This window comes from Schistocerca americana, chromosome 4 (assembly GCF_021461395.2).
Source record: "Schistocerca americana isolate TAMUIC-IGC-003095 chromosome 4, iqSchAmer2.1, whole genome shotgun sequence".
In the NCBI taxonomy this organism is placed as follows: Eukaryota; Metazoa; Arthropoda; class Insecta; order Orthoptera; family Acrididae; genus Schistocerca; species Schistocerca americana.
This window is the reverse complement of record NC_060122.1, coordinates 286310761-286328442: the sequence shown is the minus strand read 5'-3', so window position 1 is coordinate 286328442 and position 17682 is coordinate 286310761. Positions and strand designations below refer to the sequence as shown.

The following is a 17682-nucleotide window of genomic DNA, read 5'->3' as shown; positions in this document are numbered from 1 at the left end:
AACATTTCTGTAGAATTACAGGCCAGTGGTTTGTGGGTGCAGAGCTGGTACCTGATAGTTTCCCAGTTGTGTTCCACTGAGTTAAGATCACATAAATCTTGTGGCCAAGACATCAATGCAAGTTTGGTATTATGCTCCTCAAACTACTGCAATGTGATTATGTTCTTGTCATACACACACTTATCTTGCTGGAAGATGCCATCACCATCAAGGAAGACACTAAGCATGAAGGGATGTGGGTGGTCCATAATTATGTCCACATACTGCACAGCTGTTATGCTGTCTTTGATTACTATTAGACATCCAATGGAAGCCCAGGTGAATAGGCATAATATTGCCCCCACCACCCTAAATAAATGACCATGTGTATATTTCAGGCAGCAGTTTACCTAGTGACAGCATATCTGGACATGACTATTAACTTGGTGTAACAAGACACATGATTCATCTGACCAAGTGACAGGTTTCCATTGATACACTGTTCTATCTCAATGATCCCATGCCCACTGCAATTATAATTGGATCAACAAGGGATCACATAGGGGTCATCTACTGCACAGTCCTAAGTTCAATAATGTGTGCTGAACAGCGTGCTCTGAAACACTTGTGGATGTACTAGTTTTGTACTAAGTTGTCAGATCTGCCACAGATTGCTGCCTAACCTGCTTTACAGAGTGAGCAAGCATCAAATCTCCACTTTCTGTGATGAGGTGTGGATGCACACCACCTTCTTGTCTATTCATGGTTTCACCATCATTGAACAACTTTCCATAGATGTTCATGACAGTAGCATGCAAACAGCTCCACAGTTTCTGAGATGCTCATTTCCAGATGACAGTCCATAACAATTTGACCTTTGACAAAGTCGTTTATGTCTGTGGATTTCTCTATTTGTAGACTATGGCATCCCGAATGATACTCCATTTGTCTCTGCTCTGTTTATATATTTTCCTTACTGAGTCACATGCCCACAACTCCAGGAGACATTCTATCTTTTAGTGAACAGTGGTCATAATATTTTAGTCCATCAGAGTATAAACATGTGTCTACTCCCTCGTGCCACTTCTCACAGTCTTCACTGAACCTGAAAGAGGGTTGTGAGAGAGGATACAGCAAAATTTCTATGGAAAAGGTTGGTCTGAAATGATAAATGCTTTGTTGCCAATAGTATTGCAAGCTTCACTGTTTATTTACCTCTTTCTTCAGTATACGAGTGTTTCTGTTGCATTAATACTGTAGTGGTTTTGATTTCCCATTCAAACCTTCAAACAAATAATGCTGACTAATAAGACTGCTTCCTCAACTGATTAAAATGTCAATAGAGTATTTTACAGTAAACACTCCATTATTTAATTGCACTGCATTCAAAATCCAATAACCCAAGCTGGCCAAATCTGAACAAGTTCAGAAGATTCATTTAACTTGACAAAATGAAATATTACATAGATTTCTGGAGTATAAGAACTAGCCTGAAATGTACTAGCAAAAGTATATATTTCCCAATAATTATTTCAAATGAAATCCATTTATGTCACATGGTTTTTCAATCTAGAAGAAATAATTAGTTACTAAAATTCAAAATAATGAATATCTTACTTGGTAGGCTTTTGGTAAACGGCGCAATAAAGTTCTGAGGAAATGTTCATGTTGTCTTCTAAGTAACAAAGGAGCATCAGCATCTGACTCTGCTATCTTTGAGAAGGTATCATAAAGGTCTTCAATTGATTCTTCAACCTTTTGCTGTAAACGGACATAAGGTGCATTAGCTTCAATAATATACAATTACAATTTTAAAAATGCATAAGCAATGCACCAACAGCATCTGGAATGTTACTGGAGGCTGCTGAAATGAGAGTGTATACATCACAATGAAAATAGCAAAGAAATCACAGGTAAAGCTATCATCAACCCTAAGGTTGGTTTGAACACCACACATTGCCTTCCTCCGACTTTTGAACTGACTCAGCTACTTATAGAAGGACCAATAGTGTAATGTTGACACTCAGCCACGGTACAACTCTGCATTTTTCGCATCAGCAAACATTGCCATGGGTGACAAAAGTGCAAAGTTATGATTACATAACTATTAGGACTCAACTCACCTGGATTGAGCCCAAAACCTTTGGATTCATAGTCTGGTACTTTACCTCTCAAACACCAACATGAAAATAAAACCGCGTGGTACTATCAACTTAACCGATAACTACGCCATTACAATAACATTCAATGTTATTGTGCAGAACAGAAAGCTCAAAAATACTTAACACAATAGGACCATGGAATACAAGGTGATTATAATTAAATTTTCACTATCTGATAGGGCTGGTCAACTGCCCCCCCCCCCCTTCCCCCTCTGCCCCCTCCCCAAAAAAAGAAGGTCGAAACCTTTGTAAGGACATGTGGTAGAGAAATAATGAATAAGCCAATCGAAAGAAACACATTTTGTTTCCGTATGAGAGAGTAACATTGTTTACCTTCCAGGTTACAAATGTTGCTCAATGTGACAACCATCTGCATTGATGACATCTTGGAAGTTTTTACATATAGTCTTTCACAACTGCTTGCAGCACTTTTCGAATTGTGGACCAGCGAATGTTCAGCTATCATGAGACAGCTCGTGCACTGCTTGAAGAATGCACATTGCATTCTCAACCATGGCAACAGTAACTTCTTCAGCAATTTGTTACGCAACTGGCTGTCAACCTCTCCCAGGAGCAATCCCCAAACTGCTAGTTCATCATCTGTTGAACTTCCGAATCATTTTCTTCATGCTCGGTGCTGAAAGAGGACCTCTCCGTATTCCTTTAATGCTCTGATACTCGTCAAGTGTATTGCTAGAGAAAGACAATGTGTCATTTTCATAAGAAGCTATTGGTTGTTGTTCTGATAAAATAGCTTAACAAGTAAAGCCCTGCTCACCTTGCCCAGACCCACGTTGACTGTCTACAACTGGAATGCACACTTATACTTGTGTTTCAACCATACGTTACTGTACCAGTACCTGTGCCTAATGGATGTCATGACACTAACACAACTAACAACGCAACTCTGCAGCACACAGTCTGAACATCATTCCTACAAAGTTGGGTATCCATATGGTATGTAGTTTCCCACCTACACTGACTCAAGTGGCGAAAGTTTAATTATAATTATAGCCACCTTGTACATTACTTGAGGTAGACAAACTATTTCTACAAACGAATTATATTGGATCTCAGCTATGCTCTAGTAAATTTAAATTACCAACACAAATTTCATGGTAGACACTCTTTTACTGACACGTGTCTCGAATGCATTTTGTCGAGTAATGACAGTTAACCTGTATGTAAACTAATGAGGCATCATGAGAACCAGCATCTTCTTATGGAAGTAACATGTTAGGTCATTATCTAGCACACATTGTGGCCACTTAAAATCAATTGTCATGCCTACTGATGAGTAGGCATGATCATGACTACTTCATATGTTATTTACATAACAACATTCTGTTTCTGATGGTGACTCATTAAGAGGCTAAATCCATTAACAGTCATAAATCTATCAAATGGAATGACATTTGCAATTTCGAGTGAATTTATCAAACATGTCGCATGCTCCAGTTTGAGAGTTTTATGATAAATCCTTTTAAAAAAAGCAATACCTCAATTCGGATAGGTGAAGTGAAAGCCAAATCAATTAGCCATGGCCGTCACTTAGTAATGATCTCCATATATCTTAGGATGAATCAAGAGAACAACAGAATCAAATACATGTTTTATGCAATTGGATATTTTACTTCAGGTCTGGACCATAAACAATAACAGCCACCTTCCAGTCTGTACAATTATTAAAGACTGAAATAAAATTAAGCAAAAGACCTTGTCAGGCTAAGAAATAATTCAAAATAATCCAAACACTTAGAAAGTACTGTGATTCTTCAGTTTCTCCCAGCATATTTCTTGATCAAAGAGACCACAGGCGTACTGCTGGTTTATAGTGTCCACATGTGCAATACTTCAGAGATCAGACATATCCTCTCCTCTCCTCCCCCCCACCCCACCCCATACACTCTACACAAGCCGTTCTGTATGCAACCCATAGTCAACGGCACTTGTCAGAGGCCACGGAGGTGATTGTGTCAGTGTCTGGCACACCCAACAGGGTGGCCTGTTTGTGGTAGGGATGAGAAAAACTGAATGGTTAAAACAGACACAAATATTTTAGTTCTGAATAACCGGTATTTGTTTGGTATCAGTTCTAAGAGGTTTTTTTCACTATTTACTAACAATGCATAAAAAATAGCATATCAATTTGCCCTGGCAGCAGTGATAAAACTTTTGATTTTTAAATAAAACTTTTTTTAAAAAAGCAAGTAATGCATATTTGTAAAATTTCCTTTGCTTTGAAATCCTGATTACAGGAATTGGAAAAAGCAATCAGCACTATTACAATAACACCACCTATAGTCAGAAACTAGCAACAGACATGACACGAATCGGTACAGCATTGCAGAGAGGATAACATACCTGTTGCTCTGTGGCATGGCCTATTAGATGGTAGGTGTGTAGCTCCAGTGTGCAAGACTTGCCCCACCTGGTTTATGCAGCGGTTTCTTGTTGTTGTCTTTGGACTAAGGTAGCCTAGTGTCCCCACTTTTATAGTCGTGTCCAGCCAAATACATACAAGTCTAGCCTGTCCAACTTTTGTTAGGCTTTTTAGTGATGAAGCAGTGAACGCACACCCGAGGCATGTTTCACACTAATGACATGAGCATGGGGAAAAGTATAAGGAGGAATTAGGAGATATACCATAAGGATATACAGATATACCAATTATTGAAATTGGTAGAATATTACTTTGCAATTCAAGGGTGAAATGCCAAGGTCAAAAGGGTGTTTCCTTTCATAAACGCCCAATGGAAAACACTATAAATTGCAAACCACAAAGATGATGATGATGTGAAATTTAAAATGATCCTGTCAATAATTCCACATAATGATTTCCAAGAAAAATAATATTCTTGATAAAGGGGGTTCAGATGAGAAATATTAATGCTTTGTTATTTCTTTATAAGTCTGATTGAAAAGACCAAAGTTACTGAATATCTTTCATTTCCATCCCAGAAGAATGCATCATCTTTTATTTTGTTTAATAAAGAACTTGTCACCCAATTATGATGCTGTTGACTGATTGTTTTTCTTTTTTTAATTTAAATGCACTTAAGGTAGCTCTCACAGAATACTGAATGTAACTGATTATTTAGTAATATATGACTGGAAATATCCACTTGATCATTTCTATTAAAAGTAAGCAAATCAGCTTTTAGGGCAAGATTTCCGGTTAAATATAACGCCGAGCCCAGCTTCTGTATTTCTGAACATGGCAACCCTACCTCAAATGTCAGTTGTATTGCAGAATGGTAGCATTCCTAGTTTGGAAGTATTTTACAAAGTTTGGTAGCAGTGAACTATGGTGCTCCATTTGCTTTAAAACATTAAAAGCAGGAGGTGGCACAAGAAAATAGTGACATCCTATAAGGAGGAAACATTCACTATGTTTCTTTAATGACAAGGTAAACTGCATTAATATACCTGTAATTTTAGTGAGGTGCTATAAACTTGGGGTAATAACTGAACCTATATTTTTGCAGTTGCCACTATTTACGTTCCAACCCTAGTATATACAAAACTTCAAGAGTGTTTTAATCACATAATTTTGTTTTAGAGTCATGTCCTGCATGTAAAATTGTCTAATTTAACATTATTGTAGGATTATTCTGCAATTTTATACCTTTTGTATATTCTACCTACATATGCCTATTGTCAAAAGATTGTAATTTACATATATTATTGAATGTCGCAGACGTATATAAATACGATCTTAAAAATAACAAAAGACAGGTAATGAATCCCTTTTACCTGTCAGTTCCATGTTTACACCATATGGTAGTAATGTCAAACGTGGCCAAGAATTGTCACTCTCTCAGATTCGACAGCAGTAACATACATGACAACAGTATACTATGTGAAGAACAGTTTTCATATCCTATTGTATTAACTGACATGCATGTCACTGTTACTTAGGTACATAATGTAAGTAGGTTTATATTTCTGCTACAATATATACAGTTGCATTCTTGTAGAAATCAATGTACAAACAGTTGACTGTCCCTCTGTTTAACTGATGATGGGTTACAAAACTAAAAACTGATTTTGGCAAATAAAAATTCCTACTGCAAATCACATTGTATAGAACATGTCTTTTAATAAAATGTTACCATCACTCTAAATCTCTATTCTTCATGTCTACATACTTATTTCTCAAAGTAGTCACCCTGATGACAAACACATTTCTGCCAACAAGAAACCAATTTGTTGATACTGTCAGTGTAGAATGTTTGAATTTGTTGACAGAGCCACAGCCTCATCTCTCTTTGCACTGCTTCATAACTATCAAGCCCAAAAGTTTTGGTAGGTTTAAAAGAAGAGGAAAGGACCAAACTACTAGGTCACGGGTCCCTTGTTCTGAATAAAACAATCCCACAATGGTGAGAATAAAACAAGCGAGACTGACAACACAAAACAGAGAGAAAGAAAATACCAAAAGAATGACGGAAGGGCAATAAACACTTACACGGACAGAAGGGGAGAAGAAAACCACAGAAATGCAAGAAACAGGTAGAAGAGATTAAAACGACAAAATAGATTACCATGGCTGGCTGACCATGAGAATAAAAAGGAGAAGCCAGTCACTATGTGACACATTAAAACCTCCACCCTAAAAGCACTAGGATGGAGGACACAGAGGGGAAAAAAGACATGCACTAAAACTTAGATTAAATGATAAAACCCACCCTCCCGAATAACACGTAAAACTAAATCAGCCAAAGAGGCGTTGTCAGACAACATTAGTGGCAACAAGTCCAGAAACCAAAGATTTCTTCGCAGGGCAGTCAATGTGGGACAGTGCACCAGAATCTGGGCCACTGTTAACCGGGCACCGTATCGACACTGAGGCAGGTGTTCACGGCGCAGGAGGTAGCCATGGGTCACCCAAGCGTGGCCAATGTGGAGCCGACAGAGAACCACAGAGTCCTTGTGAGAGGCCCGCATGCAGGACTGCCACACATTCTTAGTCTCCTTAATGGCACGCAGTTCGTTCAGTTTGTTGTGCGTACTGAGACTATGCCATTCCGTCTCCCAAAGTCAAAAAACCTCTCGGTGTAAAAATGAGCACAGGTCAGTTATGGGAATGCCGATCTCTATAAGCAGTTTCCATGTAGCCTGTTTGGCCAGCTTGTCAGCAAGTTCATTGCCTGGGATTCCCATGTGACCCGGGGTCCACACAAACACCACCAAACGACTGGACCGTTACAGGGCATAGATGGCGTCCTGGATGGTCGCTACCAATGGAAGACGAGGGCAGCACTGGTCGCTAGCTTGTAGGCTGCTCAAGTAGTCAGTACTCAGAAGAAACAACTCCCCAGGTCATGAACGGATGTGCTCAAGAGTACAAGACATAGCACCAGCTCTGCAGTGAAAACACTGCAGCCATCATCAGGCAAGGAATGCTATTCAATATGTCCTCCAAGGACACAAGTGAAGCCGACGTGACCATCATCCATCGAGCCATCAGTGTAAACCACTTCATGGCATCAGTACGTCAAGAGGAAGTCACAGTGGAAAGCCGCAGGGTGCACTGAGTCCTTTGGGCCATGTGAAAGGTCCATGGAAAGCCGCGGCCTATGTGTACACCGCAGAGGTGCACGCGAATGGACCTTGAGTATAGGCGGTAAAGGCAAGGACTCCAGTTCAGATAAAAGGGATCAGACGCAAACTGCAATTGTAACCCCTGAACTGGGCCACCAATGGGGGAGATGAACCACCGTGGGTAGGAAAAGGAGACAGTAATTCAGGTCCACGGAAGAACTAAGAACGTGTGCAACCTAACTGGCGAGCAATCGTGCACGCCTGACTTGCAATGGAAGGACTCCAGCCTCTGGCAGGACACTAGTCACCGTACTCATCCTAAAAGCTCCTGTCCCTAGTTGAACGCCACAGTGGTGCACTGGGTTGAGTTAACGCAACGCTGAGGGCACTGCCGAACCATAAACCAGACTCCAATAGTCAAGGCGGGATTGAACAAGGGCTCTGTAGAGCTGCAGCAGCGTAGAGCAATCTGCACCCAAGTTGGTGTTGCTCAGGCAGTGGAGGGCATTGATAAGCTGCCAGCACTTCCACTTAAGCTGACAAAGGTGAGGAAGCCAAGTCAATTAGGCATCGAAAACCAGTCCTAAAAATTGATATGTCTCCACTACAGTGAGGGGATCATCATTAAGGTAACGTTCTGGTTCAGGATGAGCGGTACAATGCCAACAGAACTGCGTAACACATGACTTTGCAGCCAAAAACTGGAATCCGTGGGCTAGAGCCCATGACTGCTCCCTGTAGGCGCTGCTCAGCAACACCTGTATTGGTGGACCAGTACAAGATGCAGAAGTCGTCTGGATACAGAGAGGGTGAGACAGACGGCCCTACAGCTGCTGCTAGACCGTTAATGGCCACTAAAAATAGACAGACAATCAATACAGAGCCCTGCGGGACACCATTCTCCTGGAATGGGGGGAACTATGGGAGGCATCAATTTGGACATGGAAAGTAAGAAGCAACAGGAAATTCTGGATAAAAATTGGGAGCGAGCCTCGGAAACCCCACTCGTATAATGTGGCAAAGATATGATTTCGCCAGGTGGTGTCATACGCTTTTCTTAAACCAAAAAAAGACGGCAACAAGGTGTTGGCATCTGGAAAAGGCTGTTCGGATGACAAACTCAAGAGACACAAGATTATCAGTAGTAGAGTGACCCAGGGGGAAACTGCCATGGCACGGAGCCAGTAGGCCGCATGACTCCAACTCAACCCAACCGCCAACACACCATACGTTCCAGCAACTTACAGAGAATGTTTGTTAGGCTGATGGGCTGAAAGCTATCCACATCAAGCGGGTTTTTGCCAGGTTTGAGCACTGGTATGATGGTGCTCTCCCGCCAGTGCGATGGAAAGACACCATCGCACCTGATCCGGTTGAAGATCACGAGGAGATGTCGCATGTAGTCAGCCGATCTGACTGTGGATCGGATTTGGCCCAGGACCTGTGTCGGGGCAATGTGCAAGGGCACTGAGGAGCTCCCACTCTGTAAATGGGGCATTATAGGGTTCACTGTGGCGTGTAGTGAACAAGAGGACTCACTTCCATCCGCCGTTTGAGAATGTGGAAGGCTGGGGGTAATTCTGTGACACAGAGGCATGAGCACAGTACTCGACAACTGCATTTGCATCGGTAGATAATACACCATTTATGTTAACACTGGAAACGCCTGTTGGGGGCTGGTACCCAAAAACTCCTTTGATCTTTGCCCAGACTTGAGAAGGTGAGGTATGCCATCCAATGGTCGAGACTTATCTCTCCCAACACTCCTGTTTCCGTCGTTTGATAAGCTGGCGAACGCAGGCACAGAGCTGTTTAAAGCCTATGAGGTGCTCCAGGGAAGGGTACCAGTCATGTCACTTTAGAACTTGCTGACACTCCTTAATTGCCTCAGCGACTTCCAGTGATCACCAAGGGACACACTTTCGCCGGGGGCCCCCTAGAGCACGAGGGATTGCATTATCTGTCGCAGATACAATTGCAGTTACCTGCTCAACCACCACATCAGTGTTACCATGTGGGGGAGATTCAATGGTGACAGCAGAGGTCAAGGCTTCCCAGTCTGCCTTGTTTAAAGGCTATCTGGGCAGGGGTCTGAAGGCCAGACACCAGTGCAGTGACAGGAAGATGGGGAAGTGGTCACTACCACACAGGTCCTCATGTGCTCTCCAGTGGATAGATGGGAGAAGATCAGGACTGCAAACTGAGAGATCAATGGCCGAATATGTGCCATGTGTCACACTGAAATGTGTGGTAGCCCCAGAGGTTGAGGTCGAGTTGTGACAGTAAATTTTCGATATCTCTGCCTCGGCCAGTAAGCACGGTGCGACACCACAAGGGGTTATGAGCATTAAAATCTCCCAAAAGTAGGAAAGGTTTAGGGAGCAGATCAATCTGTGCAGCCAATGCGTTCTGGGGTACTGCACCATCTGGAAGAAGATATACATTGCAGACAGTTATTTCCTGCATCATCCTTATCCTAACAGTCACACCTTCAAGAGGGGTTTGAAGGGGCACAGGTTCACAGCATACTGGGTTCAGGACATAGACACAAACTTCACCTGACACTATTATAGTTACTACGGTTCTTTGAATATCCCCTATAGCCATGGAGGGCAGTGGTCCACATTTCCGGAAACCGGGATTCCTGAAGGGCAATGCAGAAAGCAGGTGTAAAGCTTAAGAGTTGCCGTATCTCAGCCAGGTGGTAGAAAAAAAAAAAACGCCGCAATTCCACTGGAGGATGATGACATCATGAGTCTGGGAAGGCATGAAGCATGCAAGGAGGCAGGTTATGCCTCAGGGTCACCTTCTGCCACTGATTGAGTATTTGTAGCCATTTCTATGCTGGACGAGGCATCAGTGAGATCCAGGTCCACAGGGGATGCTAAGATCTCCACAGCAACCTCAGATGCAGAATTGATAGGGAGTGGTGGTGTTGGGGCCACCAGAGGGTCATTTTTTCTTAGCAGACTACTACTTAGTTTGCTTGCTCTCTCGCTTCTCTTTAGGTGCTTGCTCGGAAGATTTCTCTGAAGCAGCTTCAGGCACGGAGGACGACTGTGAAGCTGTTTCTTCTCTGGCTGGGGGATGGGACCTATGTCCCCTGCATTTGGGGGGGAGGGGGGGTAGCTTGCTCCCGAAGTAGGTGCTTTGGGAGCAACAGAGGAAGATTTCCCCCCTACCACCAAGTGGGCAGATGTATTTTGGTGGGCTGGAGGGCCCACGGTTCATGGCAAAGTGATGAAAAACTGGCACTTAGGGCGGCGATGGTGACGTAGTTGCAGTATATGTTGACGTCAACCAAATGGGGTGTAATCTTTCAAATTTACGTTTAGCATCTGTGTAAGTCAACCGGTCAAGGATCTTGTACTCCATGATTTTCCACTACTTTTAGAGTACTGGGCAGTCTGGGGAGCAGGGGGAGTGGTGCTCTCTACAGCTGATGCAAGTGGGAGGTGGCACACATGGAGTATCTGGGTGCAGTGGACGTCCGCAGTCTCAACATGTGGCACTGGAAGTGCAGTGGATAGACATGAGCCCAAACTTCCAGCACTTAAAGCACTGCACAGGGGAGGACATATGGTTAACATCACAGCAGTAAACCATCACCTTGACCTTTTCAGACAATGAATCACCCTCAAAGTCCAATATGAAGGCACCGCTACCAACCCTATTGTCTTTGGTCCCCTGCGAACACGCCAAATGAAATGAACACCCCACTGTTCTAAATTGGCGCAGAACTCGTCGTCAGACTGCTAGAGGAGATTGTGATGGAAAATGATACCCTGGGCCATGTTGAGGCTTTTATGGGGACTGATGGAAACAGAAATATCATCCAGCTCATCACAGGTGAGCAACACTCAGGATTGGGCTGGGGATGCTGTCTGAATCAAGACTGAGCCGTTTCACATCTTGGACAGCGCTGTCAGTTCTCCAAACTTACCCTCTAGGTGTTCAATGAAAAACTGAGGCTTTGTAGGTAGAAAGGAGTCCCCATTAGTTCTGATACAGACTCAAAACCAAGGCGAATATGGCTCTCTCCATTCAGTAGCCCTACGTTCCTCCCATGGAGTAGCATGGGAGGGAAACGATTTAGGGCCATATCTGTCGGCATTGTATTTGATCTTGCCCTTCTTAGAGACTGCTGGCGCCGTACAATCACCAACAAGAGATACTTAGTCTGCTTCATTGCAGCTCATCCACCCTGATGCCACCCACTCTGATCAGGGCTCTCCCCACAGGCGCCACCCACCCACAGCAAAGGCCAACTGGCATGATGGCCGTTTCCAAGAGTCCTGATGCCCCAGGAAGACAGGCATCTACTCCTTGGCATATGTGGGGACTTTACAGCTCAGGTATCAGCAGTGCGATCCCTGTGTTGTTAGAGGGCTACCACCAAATGGGTACATGATGGACCCACCACAACGGACTGGCTACTGGGCTGGATACTGGGCGCAGAGAAATCCAATATTGTCATGGGGTGAGAGAGGAGAGAAGATAACAGAAGAAGATGACATATCCCGAAAAGTGTCCTCGCCGAAAAAGTTGAATCGCAGGTGGAGATGCAAAGCCATGACAAGAGATTCAGGAGATGGAATCCCAGGGCACTATGGATAACTTGTGCACCACTTAAGGCATCCTTCCCCATATGGCCCATAGTTCTGTAGAATTTTGAAAGTGGCAAGTCAAGTCATAGAATGGGACCTGAACTCATAGAGCTGAAAGGTGTGCGAGTCCTTTTAGTCGCTTCTTACGACAGGCAGGAATACTTTGGGCCTATTCTAACCCCAGGACCCACATGGAGGCCTTAAGTTTTGGAAACAGTCTGTATGGAGGATTATTGATGACAGCGAACCCAAGGCGTCAGACTCAAACAATGGAAAATACAGGACGGAATGTAACAATATTATGAAAAGGAAAGTTGCTACGCATATAGGCACAACCAAAAGACTGTCACAAATTAGCTTTCGACCAGTATAGTAATCGCCAAAAGCATATCACTCTCACTCTCACTCTCTCTCTCTCTCTCTCTCTCTCTCTCTCTCTCTCTTTCACACACACACACACACACACACACACACACACACACACACACACACACACAAACTGGCACTGGCAGGACAGGGCAGTGTGGTTTCACTTGCCAGAGACTGCAGTTGTGTTTATGTCTGCACACAAGTTTCAAGGTGAGATACTGGATTCGACTAGGTGTTAGATATATCCTCTCAAGCATATGGTTTTCAATGTTTGTTCTTACGCAGAGTGCTCTGCTCTATATCATAGGTGGATCCTAATAGATCAAATCCAGAAATTAATACTCTTGGTTTAACTAGAATTTCAATCTCAGGAGGGGTTTCTTTGATTGCAGCCATATCAATCTCATAACTTTAAAAATCTTATCTAGTTACTGGGATTTTACACTGCTTATGCCCTCAATGTTGAGTAGAAAATTATTTTTGTGTCATGTATTATGGCTGGGGGTGGGGGGGGGGGGGGGGGGGGGGGGGCACCCTTGTTTAGGGGTAGTGTCTTTGATTAGCAATCAAAATGTCGTGGGTCCCCGGTTCAACCCCAGCAACTGCTTAAATTTTGAATAAAAATTATCAGTAATGGTGGCCAACAAAATCAGAGCACAAGTAGTCAACTTCGTTCTGCGCACAGCCTTGACAAAGATGGTAGAGGAGCCTAATGGGTGGAAAAATCAGCAACAATCAATGGCATGAAGATGCAAGAGGCAGTGAAAACCACAGCACTAAAGAAAAATAATGTCTCCACAGGGCATGTGGCCTATAACAGAAAAAGCATCATTTTACAAAAAATCCTGGATTTGTCCCCCATTCATATATCCAGGAGGGGACTGCCAGTGGTGATTTGACGATGAGAAAAAGATGGAATGATCAGTGAAGGAATAACATTCTACAAGTCAGAGCAAGGAAGGGTGGATGTTTAAATATAGCAGGAAACCCAGAAAATCTGAAAAGAAGTCACAGACAGAGGATGAAGAGAGAGAGAAAGTTACAAAGATATTGAACATGTAATTCAGTATGTACAGAGAGATTAAACTCTAATAACCATGGGGAACTGGAACGTTGTTGCAGGGAAGGGACAGAAGAAAGGGTTACGGGAGAGTGTGGGGTGGCAAGAGAAGTGACAGAGGAGAAAGTCTGAGTTCTGCAGGAAATTGCAGATAATAGTGAACACTGCCAAAAATCACACAAGGAGGAGATGTACTTGGAAAAGATTGAAAGCAAACTGCAGAAAGACCAAAGTAATGAGAAGCAGCAGAAATGAGAACAGTGAGTAACTTAACATCAAACTTGACCAAAGTTGGCAACTTGGTAGGATATGCCTTAAGACATCAGCCAGTAACTTCCATGGTACAAGAGAGAACTAACTGTAGAGGGTACATCTGTAAGAGAAGACAGAGACTGAAAGACATCCAACAAATAACGTAAATTGGAACGAACACATAGGTAATGTTGTGGGTAGTGCAAAACAAAATCTGTGATTCATTGGCAGAACACTTAGAAGGTGCAACAGGTCTACTAAAGAGACTGCTTACACCATGCATGTCCACCCTATTCTGGAGTACTGCTGTGCGGTGTGGGATCCGCTTCAGATGGGACTGACAGAAGTCATCGAAAAAGTTCAAAGAAGGGCAGTTCGTTTTGTGTTATTGCGAAACAGGGGAGACAGTGTCACAGACATTATACATGAATTGGAGTGGTAATCATTAAAACAAAGGCGTTTTTCATTGCGACGGGATATTCTCATGAAATTTCAACCTGCAGTTTTCTCCTCCGATTGCGAAAATATTCTGTTGGCACCCATCTACATAGGGAGAAATTATCATATGATAAAATAACAGAAATCAGGGCTCACACAGAAAAATGTAAGTGCTCATTTTTCCTGCACACCATTCTAGAGAGCAACGGTAGAGAGAGAGAGCTTGAAGGTGGTTCATTGAACCCTCTGCCACGCACTTTAATGTGAGTAGCAGAGTAACCACATAGACGTAGATGTAGACATAGGGTGCAGGTATTACTCTAAAATGAAGAGGTTGGTGCAGTAGAGGAATTCATGACAGGCAGCATCAACTAGTCAGGAGACGGAAGACTAAAAAAATCAGGACTGTATAAATTACGGTTCAGCTGAAACACTTTTACTATCGGCAAACTAAAACCACTAGGAGTTAATGTATTGGGAAGTGAGAGAAATAATTCAAAAATCCTTAGACATGCTCCTGCAAGATGTACTGTCATCTACTTTACACAATATTCTTACTGGTCACGTCTTCTGAAAATGTATTTGATTTACTTTATGTACACTGCCTCAGAAGATAATTCGGAAGACAACAGGGAGTGAAAGTTTTGCAAAATAAGCCACTGCTCAGGTTAATACAATGAGAGATGCTTCTAAAAGCACAACACATACACCAAGCCTCTTAATTAGTTTACCCACGTGCTGATTCCATTTCAACGTGTTATCCTGCTTGACCACAAATTTCAAACACTGTGCTTCATTTAATGTATGACCATTTAATGTCAAGCTCTGGTGCCAAAAGGTCAGATTTGGATCAACATCTCACACTCAGCAAACCACCTTACAGTGTGTGGCTGGGCATACTTCTGGCTCCACTATCTTTCTACCCCCCCCCAACCCCCCCCCACCCCCCTCGTTACCTATTTTATTTGTGGGTGATGCATGAGAATAATGACTGTTGGTAAACCTCCATATCAGTTCTAGTTTTTTGTGTTTTCTTGTTATGACCATTTTGCGAGATTTTATGGCGGAGGAAGTAAAATGCTCTTCGACTCTTCACAGAGCGTACTCTCTCGCAATTTAAATACTAAATGTCTCTGATGCTCAATGCCTCTCCTGCAGCATCAGCCACTGGAGGTTTTTGAGCAACTCTGCAAGGCTCTCATGTGACTGAATGAACCTGTGACCAAATATACAGCTCTTTGTTGGACTCTCTTCCATGATCCAACCTGCTGGGTCCCAGACCAATGAGCTATACTCAAGAATCAGTCAGGTGTTTTGCAAACCACTTCTTTCATGGATGAATTACATGGCTCTCAGGATGGCATAGCTTTTTCAATAATTTGTTTCGTGAGGTCATCCCACTTTAGGTCACTGCAGATCGTTACTTCCATATATTTTATGGAAGTTACTGTTTCCAATGATTTGTCATCAATAGTGTAATCGTACAGCACTGGATTTCTTCGCATACTTATTCACAATACATAACATTTATTTATGTTCAGGGTTAACTGATAGTCCCGTACCAATCATCACTCCTCCACTACTCTTCCTGTAATTCATTACTGTCTTCTGGCACCGCTATCTCCTTACAGATAACCACATTGACTTTGAACAGCATGAAGGAGCTTCTGCTGTTATCCGCTAGTTCATTATATATACTGTAAACCTATCATACTTCTTTGAAGTATAGCTGATATTACTTACGTTGATTTTGTTCCATTAAGAAATACATGTTGACTCGATCTTGAGGAACCCCTGAATTCAGTTACAGATCTGGTCTGATACTCAGTAAGCTCATATCTTGTTCACTAAACAACAGTCCGTAACTGTATCAAATGCATCATGTCTAGTGCGCTACGGATCTTGTACATGAGCAGACTGAGCTGAATTTTTTAAGATCATTGTTTGTGGTATCCATATTGATTTAATAAAGCAGATTTTCATTATCTGAAAAACATCATAATACATGGGCATAAAACATTGTCCATGATTATACAACAGATTTATGTCAGTAACATACACCTATCACTATATTTGTCTGACTTGCAACCTTTCTTGGAAACAGGAATGACCTACACCTTGTTTCCAGTCACTGGGTACCCTCTATTGCTCTAATGACCAATGATAATATTGTTAGAAGGGGAGGGAGTTTTATCACTAATCTCTGTACAATCATAGGTGTCTCATCTGGCCCAGATACCTTTCAACTATTAAGTACTTGTTGTTGCTTTTCTATTCTGTTATTACTTACTTCAATATCTACCATTTTGGCGTTCACATCTTGGTTGAAGAGAGGAACCGTTTTACAATCTTCTGGAAAGAAGGAGTTTCAGAACACGAAATTTGATATTTTTACCTTTTCTTTGTCATCTTCTGTTGTGCTAATACAACCACAGAAGAGCTGAATAGATTATTCCAATCTGCTTACTAAATTTACACAAGCCCAAAACTCCTTACGTTTTTTACTCAGATTTGGTAGCAAAAGCATACTTTCAAGATCACTGAACACTTCTCTCATTGTTCTCCTTACACTCATTTCACTTTGTTCAGGTTTTGTTTGTCAGCTAGGCTTTGATTTCACTTAAATCTGTGCTGAAGTGCTCTCTGCTTTTGTTGCAACTTTCTAACAGAATTATTTAACCAAGATGGGCCTTTTCAATCATTTAAAACTTTTCTTCACAAGTAATTGTGTAACGCATACTGAATAATATTTTCAATTTTCCACATTTGTGCTATACATCTCCAGCATCAGAACTGAATATTTGTCGTTGGCGGTTCAGATTTATCTGCAACTAGCTGAATACCCGGCATTCCAGTCTTCTATTAGCTCAACTCATCTTTGCCCCTCTCCTTGTCCATCTCCCCTTCCCCCCTCCCTGACCAACTCCTCCTCCATCGCCTCCTTCCCATTCTCCCTGTCCATCTCCTCCTCTTTCCTCTTCCTGTCTAACTCCTCCTCTTCCCTTTCTCTGCCAATTTTTTTCTCCATTGTTCTCTGTCTGCCTGTTTCTCCCCCCCCCCCCCCCCCCAGCCATCTCCGCCACCCCCTACGGCCTGCCCCTCTCAGTCCATTTGCTTACCTCCCCCTCCCTCTGTATCCATCTGCTCATCTCCCCTCTATCAGTCCATCTTCTTCACTCCCTCACACCATCCAACTCCTCCACCCCCTCCCCCCCCCCCACCACACTCTCTGTCCACCTCCTTCTTGCTCCTCTATTTGGTCATCCCC

The 17682-nt window shown here is 42.7% G+C and overlaps 1 protein-coding gene across 1 annotated transcript in view; it reads right to left on the bottom strand.

Annotated features, from left to right (window-relative positions):
* Positions 1 to 17682, bottom strand: part of LOC124612450 (protein farnesyltransferase subunit beta) — an 86904-nt gene that overhangs the window by 53539 nt on the left and 15683 nt on the right. The window contains exon 2 of the mRNA XM_047140673.1: positions 1597 to 1740. Within this exon, the coding sequence (XP_046996629.1) occupies positions 1597 to 1740 (144 nt within the window). The remainder of the gene's footprint in view (positions 1 to 1596; positions 1741 to 17682) is intronic.